General features: G+C 35.0%; 2 protein-coding genes across 4 annotated transcripts; one reads left to right on the plus strand and one right to left on the minus strand.

Annotated features, from left to right (window-relative positions):
- The first annotated feature begins 1,332 nt into the window (after positions 1 to 1,332).
- On the plus strand, positions 1,333 to 8,159 carry LOC126380585 (tol-Pal system protein TolA-like). 3 transcript variants are annotated; one of them, XM_050030111.1, is made up of 3 exons: positions 1,333 to 1,889; positions 2,022 to 2,225; positions 7,556 to 8,159. In XM_050030111.1, exons 1-3 carry the CDS (start codon positions 1,635 to 1,637, stop codon positions 7,853 to 7,855), a joined length of 759 nt encoding a protein of 252 aa, XP_049886068.1. In that variant the 5' UTR covers positions 1,333 to 1,634; the 3' UTR covers positions 7,856 to 8,159. The 3 variants fall into 3 exon arrangements, with proteins under 3 accessions (XP_049886068.1, XP_049886070.1, XP_049886069.1); XM_050030113.1 differs by lacking the exon at positions 7,556 to 8,159 and adding an exon at positions 6,239 to 6,770; XM_050030112.1 differs by lacking the exon at positions 7,556 to 8,159 and adding an exon at positions 3,275 to 3,761.
- A 1,819-nt stretch (positions 8,160 to 9,978) lies between these two features.
- Positions 9,979 to 18,057, minus strand: LOC126379734 (uncharacterized). The gene is made up of 2 exons (XM_050028548.1): positions 17,961 to 18,057; positions 9,979 to 11,304 (listed from the first exon to the last, which is right to left on the minus strand). The coding sequence occupies exons 1-2, from the start codon at positions 17,994 to 17,996 to the stop codon at positions 10,018 to 10,020; spliced, it is 1,323 nt and encodes a 440-aa protein (XP_049884505.1). The 5' UTR covers positions 17,997 to 18,057; the 3' UTR covers positions 9,979 to 10,017.
- Positions 18,058 to 18,356: the final 299 nt, after the last annotated feature.

Here is an 18,356-nt window from a genome sequence, read left to right on the forward strand (position 1 = left end):
ATTTTAAGATATTCAAATATTAAGTTACTCTAAAATTTCTTACAGTCCGTGTCACAAAATTAGACAGTTCGCATAACCGTCAACATTTGAAAAATATTTGTTTCTACATCCTTCTACTTGGTTGCCAGAATTTTTATAGAGATAATTTTAAAATGTACAAGAAAAACGAGGTTTATTTACTATTTTGACTAACCATAGATTTATAGCTTCTGTGCCTGAGTTCTGTGAACAGACATTTTTTCTGTGCCTCTGATGTTGCAAGATATGATCGAAAACCAAGATGCACGAATTCGCCAACGTCGCCAACACTATGTTTCCAATGCAGGATCAACAGAGAACACTTAATAAAGCTAATATCTTACACTTTAGTACCACTACAGTAGCAGCGGGTGTGCGGCGCATTTGGTTCTCTTCTTCGTTGGTTTGTTTGTATTTTACAAATGGCGCTTAACAAAAGCGCTCTAAAATTCAAATTATCTATAAACTGGGCATTGGGCTGGTCATGTCTAACGCTAAAACTCAATTAAACTCAATGTGTAATAAAACTCACTTGAGGAGCTCGGTGGCGCAGCGGTAAACGTGCTCGGTCTGTGATTGTTGAAGTTAAGCAACTTTCGCAAAGGCCGGTCATAGGATGGGTGACCACAAAAAAAAAGTTTTCATTTCGAGCTCCTCTTTGCTTCGGAAGGCACGTTAAGTCGTTGGTCCCGGTTGCATTAGCAGTCGTTAATAGCCATCAATCCGCACTGGGCCCGCGTGATGGTTTAAGGCCCGATCTCCCTATCCATAGGGAAGGCCCGTGCCCCAGTAGTGGGGACGTTTATGGGCTGGTGATGATGATGATGATGATGTGTAATAAAACTCAATTGTGGAGCTAATATCCAAGTTGCTCTTCATAATTTAGACCACTTTGTCGGATGACATATACCTATGTTATCCCTATGCTGGAGATGAACCTTCTCTAATCGTTATTCAATTTCAAATTCAAATTCAAAAATATCTTTATTCAGTAGGTAACATAGTTACACTTTGATAGTTATGATCATTGATGTTTATTATGTTTTATATTATTAAAACGGCCTCCGTGGACCTGTGGTTGAGCGTTGGGCTCACGATCCGTAGGTCCTGGGTTCGAATCCTAGTGGGGACGTACCACAAAAATACGTTGTGATCCCTAGTTTGGTTAGGACATTATAGGCTGATTATGTGATTAAACCGTGTTAAACCGTGGGTTCCGGTTACTACTTCCTGATATGAGTAAATAGCCCCGACATGAGTCATGTCTAGACGGGCTACTCTATTTGCCGGCACACGTAGCAAGATGACCTAAACTTTAGTTGATTTGCTTTTTACATCCAAGAAGTTCTTGTTCTTGAAAAGTTATTATTCTCTTCAAACTACTTTTGAAAATTATTTATTTTTTCTCTAATTTTTCTAATTTAGAAAGACGTGGCTTGTTAAACGTCAGATCATCAGATAGTGATTTGTTTGCGTGCAATAATTTTTGGGCCAAATTTTATGTCCACCATTCGATAAAGAAAATATTATTATTATTACTTAATGTAGTCTATTAGTTACTAAATGGCAATTTAAAGTTGCCGCTGTAGAGACGTAGGTCACCAACGTGTGTATAAATGAAAGTTTGGGCGTTTTTGTTGCTGACAGCTGTGTCAGTGTGGGGGTTCCCAGAGAAGCGAACGGCGGAGAAGCAGTCGGCGCTAGCACAGCTGGGCCAGCAAGTGCAACAGAATAAGGAGAACAGAGTACGGGAAACTCAGCGGGATTGCAACAAAGGGAAGTGTGCGACAAGTATAGCACAGAAAGCAGCAGCTGAAGCGAAAGCTGCACAAGCCGCTCAGAACGCTGCCGGGGCGCAGGCGGCGCATATGGTACATAATAATTTTATCATTCTAAATTGAAAAAAATGACAGTTGTCAAATTATTTAATGGCAATTTATTCTAGTTGACATAATTATAAGTTTCTTAGCTAAATTAACAGATTTGATATAATTACTTTTCAGGTAAAAACCCAACTTGCGGAGAAAGCACTGCAAGCTGCGAAAGCTGCTGAAGCTGCTCTCGCTGGCAAGCAGGCAGTTGTGGAACAGCTACAACAAGAAGTGAAGGAGGCGGAGGCCGTGGTTGCAGAGGATACAGCGGCTGTGCACCAGCAGCAAGGGACTGTGAATGCTGCCATACAAGCCGCGCAGCAGGCAACTGCTCAGGTATGCTCTACTAAAGAACTCTTCGATGAATCATCGAATTTCCTTCATCTTCAATTATTATTCATCAGGTGAATCCTTTTAGAATATAGTTACGAATAAGTTACACATTACTTATTTTTAAGTCAGTTGCAAAATTTTAGTTCTGATTCGTTCAATTTCTTAGAATTTTGTCAGGCACTTCATTGTAGCTTCTATTATTAATAAGGTGTTATAAAAAAAATAAGTGTCGCGTAGAAAAGCTACGATTGTATCAACTTCGACATGTACAAAGACACAACACAACTTTATTTATATTGACGTCAATTTATAGGCGATCTTCAACAATTTCTACCCGATCAGAGATACGAAGCAAAGTTTTACGAAGTTGTGTAAAATGTTAAACTCTATTACTGTTACTACCATATCCGCTTACACATTTTTACAATTGATTTTGGTAGTAATTGTTGAAGAGCTAACACAGCACTTCGTAAAACTTGGCTTTCTTTTTTAGGTTCTGATCGAGTGACAAGTCTCTACGAGTGGCTCGAGTCCAAGATCATTGGAAGCGAAAAGTGGAAAATTATAATTGAAACAGTCGTAATATATATTCAAAATGATTTGTATGTCGCTTTATACTTTTATATTGGCAGCTGGAGTCCTATCGTGTGCTCAAGTGATGTATAGAACGTGTACGCCTTCAATTATAACATGTTTGTGTACTGGAAAAAAGAAATAGCTAAATTGTCTCATTGAATGGTGGATAATTGTGAATATGTAGTTCGGTTTTGTTAGTCATATTTAATAAATTTTTGCGACATTTCATGACTGCAACTAGATAGCGCGTGTGTTGTCACTTTTAACTGTCAATAATTTGCTAAAGAATGCGCGCGCTTTCTGGAAGTTGCTATCTTTTTGTTCCCGTTGTGGATGACTTGAAACATGGTTCTTTACATGGGTACTTACGAAACGAAGTCGATCAACATAATCGGTATAATGTAAATATCATTTATCTGCTTACCAATATATTTTAGATATTCATCAGTCTATTAACTGCATCATCTTTTTTGCAGCACAAATTAATGATGCAAGCGACACAGCTAGCTAGCCAACTAGAGAAGACTGCTCTTTGCGTCCTCGAAAAGACAAAGATTGGTCTGCAAGAGAAATGTCACAATTTGGCCGAAGCCAGAGCGCGATTAGCCCACTTGCAACACAAGCTGCAGTGCGCCTGCGCGGATTGCGCCGCAACAAAGCAGGCGGCGCATTGTGCGTGCGAAGCGGCTCGTGCTGCATGCGGCAACGCTAGGAAGAGAAAAGATGTGAACACTCCGAATGCAATGACGCTACTGGAATCTAAAATAAGACGATGATTTCTTCTATAAGGATATGTCACCTAAGAATATTTAATACGTTTCATCTTGTCTAATGTGGACAATTTTGATATACTCCCGTTGTCGTGACTGTAGGGATTTTTAGCTAGATAATCGTTATTTCTAATGTATGGATAAATATGGTGGATATTTTAGATTAATAGTTTTACTTAGTTTTGTGTATGTGGTGTGTTAAGGCGTGCTGGTCGTCGAATAAGCTTTTGATAGAACATGGAACATGGCAGCTTCTGAAATATAGTATTAGAACATATTTGTTTTTGTTTTTCTTAGATCTAGTGTTTGTTCAAAGTTCAGATTCTGCTCTAAGTATGTAGTTGAAAAGATTTTATAGCCTATACACAATATTTTCCATCAATAGTTTTTAGTGCAATCAGCTGAACATTTCGGTCAATTTTTTTACAATATAATTGAAGTTTAAAAAATAAAATCGAACATAAAGTTAATGTATCAGAAAAAAAATACGGGTTAAATTACAAGAGCAGTCAGTTACGCAATGACAAAAAAGGAATATGGTTATGAAACACGATTTTACTAAAAATAATGAAATTTTCATAGGTGCAACTTCTCGTAGCCCTTTCATTTTCATTTTCACTAATCTCATTAGTTTAAAGGTCCAAGAACGGTAAAACATAGCCAAGTAAATAAAGTGATAATTGGTTACATTTTCATCCATCAGTCAAAAAATACATAAATTATTGTGCTTGCTTATTATCTATATGTTCAAAATATCACTTTCTGATAAGTGAGTGCTCCCCAGGAAAGTAATATGTTATAGTTTCTCAGTTAGCAACTGATTCTCCACCTGAAACTGCTAAAGAGTTAGATTATAAGATTTCTTTGTATTTGCATCGCAACTTAAATGTTATTTCAGCCCATTTTCTGTTAAAAAACATAATGGTTGTATAAGGAAACAGTTTTATTAGTACTACGCGTTTTTCAAATCTAATCTGTCTACACTCAGCGGGATCCCCTGTCTGGGAGACATAAGAGTGATGCAGAGAATTAGATCTGGATTTGTTCTACTGAATTATGCTGGAAACAGAATTTGTTCAGTTAAAAAAACGGATATACAAAGTTTTCTAACCGACCTCCAGCCAGCGGCATATTTATCAAAGTTAAGTCTGATGAAGTATAAATTGGTATTAACTTTTAGATCTGTATTTATTCTGTTCAACAAAACAAGAAAAATACTTCTGACATCCTTACTTCAGCTACAATCAAGCTGCAATGATACCTCCAGTCAGCGGACTTTTTCTCTCAATGACATTCTTTTGTAACTTTTACACTAAATTAATAAAAATTGAACTATTTACGACTATAATTTCACTTAAATTACCTATTCGTACATCTAGTGCTTAAATTAAAAAGTATAGAATTTGAAAGATATGTGGGTAGAATATAAAACAAAACTATGTATCAGGTACAAATTGAAGCTGTGAGAGAAAAAGTCCGCTGACTGGAGGTTTCATTGCAGCTTGATTGTAGCTGAAGTAAGGATGTCAGAAGTATTTTTTTTTTGTTTTGTTGAACAGAATAAATACAGATCTAAAAGTTAATACCAATTTATACTTCATCAGACTTAACTTTGGTAAATATCCCGCTGGCTGGAGGTCGGTTAGAAAACTTTGTATTTCCGTTTTTTTAACGGAACAAATTCTGTTTTCAGCATAATTCAGTAGAACAAATCCAGATCTAATTCTCTGCATCACTCTTATGTCTCCCAGACAGGGGATCCCGATGAGTGTAGACACATTCAAATCTAGGTGCATGATGATGCATAGTTTTATCAATAGATTCGTTATAAAAGTTCTAAGCTGTTGTGGATAATTTCGGACAGAAAGTCTAACACGATTTATATTCACATAGAAAATGTTATGATGATTTGACTTAGTTGGGTGTAGGCTGCGTACAGATATAAAAGAGACAAGGACTAGGACTTAAGGGGAATTACGCTGAACTGCTAGGGAGGGGTTTAACGGCCACATAGAAGCAATTCATCTAAAAAAATCAGTATTGCTATTCGACGTTTGTTGACATGGCGCGCTTTAATATGCGCAAATGTCAACTGCAGTATTGCTTTGTAGATGAATCTTTCCACATTTTAAATCCCAGGAATCTCCATCAGTACTATCTTCTTCTTCCTTTTCTCTCAAGAGTCCAATATTCTGGTATTATATCAAAATGAGTGGATAGCTCCCCCCTGTTTGGAAAAATAAATTTGAAACTGAAAGGGAACTTACTATAAGAAAGCTACAGATGCGATATATGTATATATTTATGTCGTTTTTATTACGTGCTTCTTGTTTTTTTAGTTCGGTTTTGAGTTTAGAATTTAGTTCCGCCATAAATTGATTTTATCTTTAAATGCACATCTCTAAAATCGTGATTTAAAAATAATAGTGGTAAAAGTAAATGATTTAACAGAAAAATATACTTAAATATAATTATTTGATGGAAACCTTAAAATCGCGTTGAAACTCAAAGAAAATTTAAATTTTATTAAGATAATGGACTTCATTTATCTACTTTCGAATACTAAATGCATCAAAGCAAGCCTTTACAGTGTAAATATTACTTGTCTGCTTACGTTATATTTATTTGATTATCTACTTCAACCTATTTAAATACCTGTTTTTTTTTCAGCACAAATTAATGTTACGAGCGACGCAACTAGCGTCACAACTAGAGAAGACTACACACTGCGTCCTAGAGAAAGCAAAGATAGGACTTCAAGAGAAATGTCATAATCTAGCAGAAGCAAAGGCAAGATTAGCTCAATTGCAACACAAGTTGCAGTGCGCCTGCGCGGACTGCGCCGCAACGAAACAGGCGGCGCATTGCGCGTGCGAGGCAGCGCGTGCTGCGTGCGGCAACGCTAGGAAGAGAAAAGACGTGAACGCCCAGAAGGCACTAATGCTCCTGAAACCTAATAGTAAACGATGATAACTTTTATAAGGAAAGTATGGATTTAAACATTGCTTAATATTTTTCAAACACTACTGGTCATACTGCGCCATTTTTATGCCTACTTGTGAACAGTCATTTACCTAAGTTATTTTACACTCACCACAGCGTAAATTCATCACATCACTGCATTTACTTGTTAAAATTTTGGTACTTACATATTTTTCGGTGAGAAATTTATTCTGTGGTTAGTGTAGAGTAATATAATAACCAATAACCAATAACCAATAAGGACGTTTTTAAATCCAATAAATTTGGCAGCATTCCATTATTTTTCTGTTGTCATTCCTGTTAGCGATTTCGAGTTAAATATATCTTTATCTGTAATGTGTGGATTATGAATACAATGGATATTTTAGATTAATTTCATTTACTTAGTTTTGTGATTTGGTGTGTTAAGACGTGATGTCGTCGTATAAGCTTTTGATATAACATCGTATAAGCTTCTGATAATATAGTATTAGATCATAAATATTCGTTTTATTTTTTGATTTAAGAACTAACGAATTGTTATATCAGTTTGTTTCAGTACAATTTGCATATATAATATAAAAACCCGACTAAAATGAAACCCTTACTAAAACGGGTAGAGCGATGTATCGTATGATCACAAAGAAAATATCAGTAGGTATGCTAGGTAGGGTCAAATGAATGCGTTATGTCCCAATACAAAGTTAACGAAGCGGAAATATTAACAAATTTACTGACAAATATAATACATTATACATACATACATTTATTTCACAATCCATAAAATAACCTACAATTGGAGAACCTATTACTTTACACTTCCATTGTACATGTCACGTGACCCACATCCTTCTATAGGAGCTTTCTGCAGCTCCAATTAATTTTTAGTTCTTTGGACTGCTCAGAGATTTTTACTAACGAGACGAAGTTATCAACGTAATCATTATAATGTAAATATTTTTCTGCATACCAATAAAATATTCAGATTGTTATCAGTAGCTTTAACAACATTTTATTTTTTTACAGCACAAATTAATGATGCAAGCTACGCAGCTTGCCAGCCAGCTAGAGAAGACAGCGCATTGCGTCCTGGAAAAGGCAAAGATGGGACTTCAATTGGATTGTCAGAATCTGGCTAAAGCTAAAGCGAGACTAGCTGAACTGCAACATAAACTGCAATGCGCCTGCGCCGACTGTGCGACAACGAAGCAGGCAGCTCACTGCGCGTGCGAGGCGGCCCGCGCTGCTTGCGGCAACGCCAGGAAGAGAAAAGATGTTAACAGTCAAACCGCCTTGATGCTGGCAAAGTCTAATAGGCGACGATGATTACTTCTATAAGGAAAGTATGAATTAACACGACTTATAAAAGTCAGATGTATAGTTCTCGGAATCAACTTTCTGTACCTCTTCATGGTGTTTGTGAATTTTCATCTATTCTGAAAACCTATTTTATGTAACATTTTATCGCTTGTACTAAAGGAAACATTTGGCATTATACGGATATAACAAGGGTGTCACGACTGTTTAGTTATTTCGATTTAAATATATGTTATCTGTAATGTGTGGATAATGGATATTATGTATATTTTAGATTAATTTGATTTACTTAGTTTTGTAATATGGTGTATTAAGACGTGCTGTCGTCGAATAAGCTTTTGATAAAACATCGTATAAGCTTCTGATAATATAGTGTTAGATGTTAAATACCCTTGTTTTTTATTTCTTTAGATTTAGTTTCCTCTGCCAAACAAATTCGTCGATTCCAAAATTTACACCATACAACAACACGTACAATATAAAGTTTATACTACTTACATAATACAATTTTTGGTAATGTATCTTGGGACCGAAATTCAATTGGTTACTGCCGTTGGCTACCCTTCGTCCACGTTCGTAACCAAAGTTTCATAACTAGTTATGAAAAAAGAATTTTTTCTTCGCTGTTTGATAACCAGTTATCAAAGAAGACTTTTTTTTATATTTTCGTAATTAATTATCATTTCTAACCAGTTACGAAAAAGGACACTTATTGCTCAATATATTGTCAAAACGGCTTCTGTAAGGTAGGTTTTATTGATAACCTGTGACAGCGCATTTGGGAGCTTATCATATTATAGTCACGTGTGCACTAGGGCAAGAGAAGGCTCTGTATACCTACCTCGCAGTGATTGGTCCATTCCTGCATATCTCCGCTCCGCTTCAGAAAACTCCTTAGGATTTTTTTAAAATACACTGCCATACTAATTATAACTCCTTTCTAAAACATGTAGTTATTAAATAATTTGATTACTTTTGGATCAGGGGAGTCATTATGAGTATGTTAAGTACGTACATTTGCTCTTTTTTTGCTACAAGTAATCCGATTTAATGTATCTGAATAATAATTTGTAGAAATTACAATGGGGTAAGAATAAAATATCGTTTACTTTCATCTAATATTATATTATTTATTTATATTACTTAAACTTAGGAGCAATTTAAGAAGAATACAAATTAACATGGGCAGAGGTGATCTTAACAATTTAATGTTGATGTGTTGATGATAATAGATGAAATTAATTTACTGATAACGAGTTTGTGTCTACACTAACACATTTTTTTATTTTCACACGTCTATAAATAGAAGAAATGCCACTGGAATAACTTTATCGCAGCGAAACACGTGCTCGACGTATATTTCAAAAGTTTAATGCACAAAAGGTCAAAATGTTTCCGCTTGGTTAACGCATAAAAATAAAACATATTGTAACCTCGAAAACCTCGTAAGCACTTTTCTGAAAAATCATGTTCTGATATTGTGATTTTCTTCAACTAAACCTCGAGGTTTTAACTGTATTAAAATGTTCCCACATTTAAGAAACCAGGTACCAGCGAAAACAAATATTAAACTTGGTGGCAATGACCCTTTTTGCTGTGGACATCCAAATATATCTATGACCATTATTTTAGCTTTTATTGGACTTTGAAAAGCTTTGATATTTAGGAGCATAATAATAAAGTACAATGCGAGATTAAAATGTATCGTCGGGTTGCTCGTCATATAGCAGGCACTGAGATAAGCGCGATATCACCCACTACATATATTGCTTTATCTTCAGTAACTTTCTATCGAGATTCCATCGACGAGTAGTGTTCTTCGAATACGTAGTTCACAATATTAACGATAATCTGAGCAATGAAAATTATAGATACAATTTAAATAAATTAGTACACAATTGAAAATAAACTAACTAAATAAAAAAATAAACGTAACTGCTAGTAGGTAGTTGAACAATAGCTTAAATTCTAAGACATCATTTAAAGTAATACAGTATACTTATCTATTTACCTATCTCTAATAAAAAGATAAATACTATTATTAAATATGCAGTTTCAGATGTAAGTATTACAAACATTAATTCTGCCTTTTTATGATTTCTTATTATGATGAATAAATAGTTTGTACCGAGATTCGCGTTAAGACACAAAATAGTTTTAAAATTAGGGTATCATTTATCTACTATACTAAATGCGTCATTCAGATTTTGGGGGCTGAATGCCATATTGCTGTTTTTGTAGTTGACGTAGGGTGAGATAGTGGTCGAGAAATCGGGAATTAAATAACTTCCTGGGCTGAAGCTGTCGTCGTCATCTTGGTACATCGGCGCGCTTGGCTGGAACTTTGCTACATACTTTCCTGGCGGTTCGGCATATTGACCTCCAACCAATATTTGGTCATCATTGTTATTAACAGGCGGATGCCTCCATGGCTTATTTATTAATTTATGAATATCTCCAAGAAATTCGGGTTTCTTCTTTGTCTGTTGTATGTAGTGTGGTTTACTATTAAGATCTGTATATCTATAGACATCAGAGTAACTGTTCAAGTTGTGATCTGAGTTTTCAAGATCATAGTCAAAGACGCTAACTTCAGGCTTAAGTAGATTTTGGTCGAGGTATGTAACTTTACTATCAATATGTTTATTCTGCCAACTTGAGAAATCTTGCTCATGACCATTGAAATGGTGTAAGCTGTCCATTATATCCCTAGGTGGAGGTTTACCGTTAGTACCGGGTTTCACAAAAGTTTTGTAATGATGTGAAAAACTAAATATACTGTCGGATTGTGGAACGTCTCGCCAATTGCCTAAATTTATCCCCGTGTTTCTTTTACTATTAACATTGTCATGACTGTCAAACTCTGTTAAATCGGCCACCATCGGGTATGGATCTTGAATACTAGCTTTCAAAGGAGCACCGTATGAATCAACTGGGGGTTCTGCGTGATTGAGATTAAACATATTATGTGGTCTGAAGTCCGAAGGCGGCTCCCCGAAGCCAGCTGGCTGTTGAGCTGTGTTGTGGAAATGCTTTGGAGGTAAGTTTTTCGCAATATGTGGAGATTGATGTGAGTTTTCGTATCTTGGTTTGTTTTTGGAGTACTTATTATTATTAGGCCTTGCGAACCTAGGTTTTGGTGAACGTTTTTTATTGTTGGGTCCAAATTTGGGTTTCACTTTCTTAACTTTATACTTCTTGGCAGGACTTTTGGTTGATTTTACTTTCACTGGTACGTATTTCTGTCTTGTCAATCTATATTTAGGTCTTGGAGCGCGATATCTTAGTTTTGATATTTTTCTGTAAATTACGTTTGGATTGTTGCTTAACATATCATCCAGTGGGAAGTTATCTATTATTATTGATGCGTCTCTTCTGTCTAGGTGTCGCCCATGTCGTCTGTCTGCTAACTCTTGAGGTTGGCTCACTGATTGTACACATGACGCTGCTACGCTTATCTGGAACATGTTTAAAATAATTTATATTATTTATTACCTGACAAAACATAATGAAAGCTGTGTAAAAGTACGGTTTTATATGGGAAAATAATTAAGTGTGTCATCATTTACATAAAAAAACTAAGCTTTATTAGTTTTTGTGTTTTGGTCTTTATCTATTACTTTTAATCTTTTCTAAATTTTAAGAAAACTGCTAAGAGCTTTCAAAGGCTTTTCCAATGACAAGAGCGTTTTTTTTTGTTATTTGGAGTATTTTCGTAGCTTTATTTCACAGTGGATCTGTGTCCACGTTACGAATCAAATCGTATGAGATAAAACAAGAGCTGAGTCTCGTACATAACGCGCATTCCTCGTTTTTTGTGTCGAGATTACGACTGTGTCTGGAGAGTGCGTGTTTTTGCACACTGTAATTGACGAAGAAAGTAAATGTAACGCATCTCTTGCCAGTAGGTACCCAGTATGATGATAATGTGCTAATCAGCAATTTCTTGTTAGAAGATGATGGTTAATTGCATGTGAGACTGTGGAATAGTCTAGGTGCGAGTTACAAATTTTAATGAACACAAAAAAGTTTGAATTTGATTTTATTAACAGTAGTAGGCTAGGGTACTTTCATATAGTCAAATATTTTTCCGTCCCTCCGGCGCCAGTGGTCTACTTCTAAAACTGTCTATTTCGCATCATTACCCACTTCTCTGTTTGACTACTTCGCTAACTGCCTACTTAGCAAACAGTCTGTTTCGCATTCCGCCTACTTTTCAATTGAACTACTTCGCAAAGTGACTACTTTTTTCTTTAATGTCATCTTCGGACAGTTAATAACATAATAGCAATAGAATGCACATTCGTTACCTCCTTGCTAGAGGAAATTACTGGCCACTTTATTTTTGATATATCCTTCATTTATTTTCCTTTAATGACAAATAAGAGGGAAAACATTTCGATTTTCAAATTCAAAGATGTTTGTTCCACCCTTTGAAAAAAAACCGCAAGAACTGTGATATACAATTTGATCAAAAATTAGAAAAACACGTGTGCCAATTAGAAGCTAACGAAATAACAATTATAGAATATTTACAAAAAACTGTTTATATGCGATTAAAATTTAATTAGTGTTTTTAAGTTTTTCTTTGTTATTACATTACAATTTAAGTTTAATTTCATTTTAAGTTTGTTTGGTTAATAAAAATAATATAATACAAAACGTAATGAATAATTTTCTATTTATCAGTACTTTGTTCGTTCTTTGACAAGTAGGTAGTTTGCGAAGTGGTCTCTTTGAGAGTAGGCGGATTGCGAAATAGACTGTTTGATAAGTAGGCGATTTGCGAAGTTGTCTCCACGAAAAGTAGTCAAAATGAGAAATAGACTGTTTGAGAAGTAGACCCCTGCCGCCGGAGGGTTTTCCGTCGATAAAGAAAATATATGATCTGTTGTAGTTTATTGGTTTATGGTGGTCGGAGTGAAATAATAACACATGTAAAGCCTGGCAAGAAATAAAAACTCTGTGAAATCCAAACATAATATACAACTAGTTTGGTATAAATAAACATTTCTATTCATAGATGTCTAATCACGTAACTACTTTCACTCAGCTAATATGATAATTAATACTCTTGGGTCATAATACCATGTGGTTATTGAATACAAACAAATGCTGGGCAGGTGAAGGTGAAGGTTAACTGTATATGCTGATTTTTAATGAGAATACTATTGTTCTAACTGTTCCGTGTGCTATGTCAACCTAGAGAGTACACTGATGTCTTGTAATCACAGAGAAAGAAAAGAAAAGCGAGAAAGTAGGACTATTTACAGATAAAGCTTTAAAGAAGGAAGATACTAACAAAAACCGTCTGTTGGCGTCAGATCTGGCAACCCCCGTTGCCTAGGTATTGTTGATTATATGGCGCTTAGCAACGGGGGTGTAAGTTAGGTTTTTTACATTATTATTATTTTTGTGATCTTTTACTCTTTATTATACGTTAATACTGAGTTGGTCATCTTTGATTTCGCTCGCTAACATCGTGGTCCTTCGTCGGTTAAAGCAACAAAAATTTTGAGGCTAAGATTACAAAAGGTTACAACCACATTCCTTTTTTGAATCATCACTTCACTAATCGGAGTCTGTACAAACAGGAATAGGATGTTTATAAAATACAAAGTTAATATATTTCCTCTCAATGCAAATAACTTCCACTTGAAGATCAGCGACCTCTGTTGCAACCGCAACAGTTATATCACTAATGACTGAAACCGTTAAATTGAATGCGAAAAAGCATTTTACAACGTTGACAAAGCTACATTCATTTAATCTTCTTAAGTTACATTCAGTTCTAAAAGGACTTGGCATTAGGCCGTTTCATTATAATGAGTACTCCATACAAACGTTATTACACCATCTGTAATTATGTCAGTCGGAATATACAACTCACTAATTTAATCATAGGTACTTGTTTGTTGTGGCAGGTAAAGAAGAAGTCCTAAGACGCAACCTTGTGGTAAACATATGACTAGTATAAAATCTTAGCTATCCGAAACTGTGAATGTGATGTATTTTCTCTGGAATCAATTGTAATGTTTTTAGGGTTCTGTAGCCAAATGGCAAAAAACTGAACCCTTATAGATTCGTCATATCTGTCTGTTTGTCCGTATGTCATAGCCACTTTTTTGCTTGAATCATGTGGCAATAAATCTTACAGATTTCCACGTTATCATGACAATGTCTCGCTACGCTTAATGGATTTATTTTGCATGCACTATTCATAAATACGAATTGTAACGTATCAGTTGCGTGTAAGTACTTAAGAATAATATTACTGTCAAGACGCCTGCAAAGACGCCTGCACAAAGTGTTTTTCTAGTGTAATACGACATAGGGTGTTAGGCAGAAATATTTTTTGTTTGGGTACCGTGCTGCGCTTAATAAAGTATTTAATAAGTTGTTATTATGAAGCACTAAGTATATTAATGATTAGGCAGCTAATTATTACGTATAATTATAGTTATATTCTCAGCAAATACATTTTAAACATTATGAGTTCGACTAAGTTTGATGGCTGTGTTAGATAACAGTAAATAATAATTGCTATGTATGATTTTTTCCAAAATTCTTATAGAAACTTGTTTCATCGATTTATAACGTTTTATAGTTTGATAGCCACGAGAAGTGATCGATTCTAGTTGTGAGATGTGAGCACTACTTAATGTGTTTGATAATGAACGATAGGATCAGGATTTGGATCATGTTCGCGAGAGTCATTCTGGTGTCAATTAGTAATTTTAATAGACGTACGAAAGAAGCGTATTATGAATTCTTACGTTTCAAAAGAGAACAAGTACTTCATTTAGAATAGAATAGAATAGAAAAAGTTTATTATAAAAGGACGCCACACACAAAAAAAGACAACAACATCATATCAAATTTCCACTAAAACAATTACAAAAAAGCAAGACGGATGTTTGTCGAAATGACCATAAGGTGGTGGTGGACGTCCTGAGATAAAAGGGCCTCACTCAGCACAAGTCGCGGCGTGAACCACGACGCTGATATTATGTGGACCCTGTTGGGTGATGCACGAACATCGTATTTCATAAACATGTGTTAATGGTGTATACTTTGGTGTATACTATTTAGTAGGTAGACGAAGATACGGTTTTTACCCAACTACTTTGATATTCCCATCGCTAGATCTATAGTTATGATAATTAATTTCTTTAACAATAGCTGTATCTATATTCCAAAAAAGTTAACTGTTTAAATCTGATAGTGCTTAAACACTGGCTAGGCATATCTGCATCCAGCGACTGCACATTATTCAATACAATCCTGCTATTTACTGTTAATCTTCAGTTTTCCCATAATTACACATTTTTCCATGTAGTTAAAAACTTACATAATTGCGTGCGAACTACAAAAAAAGTTCATTGAATCGCTATTATTGTTCGACAGATAATGTAACAGAGAATAATTGTAATAATGATTCTTCCGGTAACGGTTTGTTTGCAAACGACAAAAAGTATGTGTATGTGACAAGCTGTGATAAGTATGATACAAGGCATTTATATTTAAATAGCTGATTATGTGAAACTTAACAAACGGGGCTTTAGTTTTTTTTTCAGCAGTGGAATAGTACGGAATTGACGTACAAGACAAATTTTATGGGAGAGAAACATGATCTGACTAAGTAGGTACCGGATGTCATAAAGTTCTGTAACCGAAATCGATATAAAAGTTTCAGATAATTTCAAATAAGGACGGAGTCTACAGGTTTTTGTTTCTGTATTCATGTTTACTTATACCTAATACAAATGAAAGCATGAGTATAGCAGAAAATGAAACTGTTTACAAACGAATCTATAATCGAATCATTGAGTAAATTAATTAACGTGTAATTGTAAAGCTGGCATCATTAGCCGGTTACGTCGGCGACAATCGTGAAATTATTGGGCGCAACCATTTTCTCTAATCGAAAGTGTAAACTTGCTTTATAAGCACGTGCGATATGGTCAATATTCTTATTTGCCTTTTCTAAGGACTTAGCCGCTATTGACAAGTATTATGCTTTGACTAGGTATATATTATTTAGGCTTTGTTTTCATATGAATTGCAGTATGTGTAGCTTTCCTAACCACAATTATAATAATAAAAGTGCCTATGTCAAATATATTCTTATTTGCAGCATTCAATAGATCTGGGGGCCAGAAAATAAAATACAAAAGAAAAGTTATACAGGGTGTTTGGAAGATTCCACTGATATTAACTCAGAATCATGGTCACAATCATTCCACTCAGTATCTGTTACGATGTCACTAACAGCCTGTATTTATTATATTCCTAGAATGGCTGCAATCTCAATTAAATCTCAGAAGTTTTCAGGTAATTGGTATCGCTAGCATAAATCAGTGGTTTCGCTTGGCCAGTTACAAAAAATGATTTCGCAGAGCCTGTGTGGATAACACAAAGCGATGTGCTCGAGACGGTATATTATCATGTTCCATGCTCATAATTACAGTTGTGAGATCCTCTTACATCGCATTTATGGCTACTATTCTTGTTGAAGTACGACTTCTTTGCTGTACGGAGGAAGGAAAAAACGGTGAAAAGCTTTTTCAGTGCGCATATCATTCGGATTGTGTTCGCTCCAATTTGCTGGTTAGCTGGCAATTGTCTTCTGTATATACGTGTTGGATGACGATGATGAAATAAAAACGGAAACGTAGTAAAATAACCCAATGCAGGTCGTATCATACATGGTGGTACTGACCGACAGCTGGCTTCCACACGGATCTTAATTTCCACTTCACTAACCCTATCCCACATTGGCGACTAGAAACTCCACATCAACCTAAACAAATGCCGGTGTCATTTGTCATTCTCTTATCACTTTCTAGCTGGTTATGTATTTGTGCAATTTATCTAGATGCGTTTTTTCTTTACATCCAATGTTTCTTGATAAAAAATGAACTCTGAATGTGTAGCGTGAAACAATGTGAATGAGATTGGAATTTAAGTTTAGTTTATTACGATTAAATCAAAATTTTGTGAAACCCAAAAAAACCTGGCGAAGCTGCGTAGTACTACAACCTATCTTCGTCAATGTTACGTAAGTTTTATTTTCGAAAAATACGTTAACAATAATAATTATGTTTTCTTACGTGCTTGAAGTTGATCGTTAAGAGAAAGATGATGAAGTTAATCGCGATAAAATTGCATAGGCCTACATTGCTATAACAGACAATAACAATTGTAATAACTAGATGTGAATTTTGTTGTTACGTAATGTTTTTGGTGCTTTATCTGCTGTTACGGGCCAAAGTTCACGACCCAGGGTTTGAACTTTACACCGTAGAGCTTTGTAATTAAAAGTACTCTTTGAATTGTTATTTAAATTTTGTATGTTCTCGTACAAAAATAATAAACAAACCTAAACATGAATGCGATTAATGAATACTTTCTCAGTGCGATAAAATTTTACTGTCAATCTTTTGGCGGCAAAATGGGAACTTACGTGTACGCAAACTGGTTCGAGTGAATGACTTTTGACTCATAACTTAAGAATGTTTATTCAAAAACTGACCCCGATTCTCATATTTACCATAGTTCCGCGATATGCAAAATAATATCGAAACAGCTTAAGTATTTGAAATTATGAAAAACGTAATCAGAACTAAATATCCTATATACGTCCCACACAACCGGTGAGGGTATGGAGCATACTCCACCACGATGCTCTAGCGTGTTCGTGGAGATATTATTTGAAGTTCAAGAAGATACCTACATTGTATAATTATTCCAAAGCAGTTAACGTTACAAGTAAAACACTAGAAACGTAAATACAAAAATGTTAGTAGGTATTTATTAATACTTTTAGAACATGTTTAAACTTTTTACTTATACAAAATATAACAAATAGGTATATCTTAATAGATATAACAAATAAATATGACTGCAATTTTAAACGTCGAAAGTAAACACATGTTTATTTAACCGCATAAATAAATGACATAATTTATTTAATATTTAATTTACTTTAAATGATAAATGTACCTAATTGAAAATTTTAAGTTAGTAAAAATCATGAAATTATTAAAACACAGAAATAAGTAAACCAAGACAAAATAAAACAGTAAGTAAGAAGTAAGTAACAATAACTTACCGTGTAAAAGGCGTAGTAACACGCTGACAACTGCATTCTCCGGTCCAGGCCACCTGGCGTGTGTCATTTACTTGAATTAATTAATTTTCCATACAAGTTTTTTTTACAATGCCTAATCGTGGTTGTAGTGAGGCGTGTGTTACTGTTGAAAGCTTCTCCGATAGTGCTGCGGCTGCGTGCGACGACTCAGATTGCTACTATTTGCTCGACTGTGACTGGCACTACAAGAGCTGCTAATACCACTTTCCTTAATATTATATATGAGAGTGCTAAGTGATGGATATCTGTTCTCAAATTGTGGTATAAGGTAAAGCTCAATAGAAATAAAATTAATTAGTTAGAGGGGAAGATATCGTCTCAGCAGTGGATCACAGAGACTAGATAAGATTTAGTTTA

This window comes from Pectinophora gossypiella, chromosome Z, assembly GCF_024362695.1.
Source record: "Pectinophora gossypiella chromosome Z, ilPecGoss1.1, whole genome shotgun sequence".
Classification (NCBI taxonomy): Eukaryota; Metazoa; Arthropoda; class Insecta; order Lepidoptera; family Gelechiidae; genus Pectinophora; species Pectinophora gossypiella.

Bases quoted from the DNA above. Each gene is read 5' to 3' on its own strand.
- LOC126379734 (XM_050028548.1), bottom strand. From the start codon at position 17,996: ATGCAGTTGTCAGCGTGTTACTACGCCTTTTACACG. The intron at 11,305-17,960 runs GTAAGTTATTGT...AACATGTTCCAG, and splicing joins GTTACTACGCCTTTTACACG to ATAAGCGTAGCAGCGTCATG.
- LOC126380585 (XM_050030111.1), top strand. From the start codon at position 1,635: ATGAAAGTTTGGGCGTTTTTGTTGCTGACAGCTGTGTCAGTGTGGGGG. The intron at 1,890-2,021 runs GTACATAATAAT...ATTACTTTTCAG, and splicing joins GGGCGCAGGCGGCGCATATG to GTAAAAACCCAACTTGCGGA. The intron at 2,226-7,555 runs GTATGCTCTACT...ATTTTTTTACAG, and splicing joins CGCAGCAGGCAACTGCTCAG to CACAAATTAATGATGCAAGC.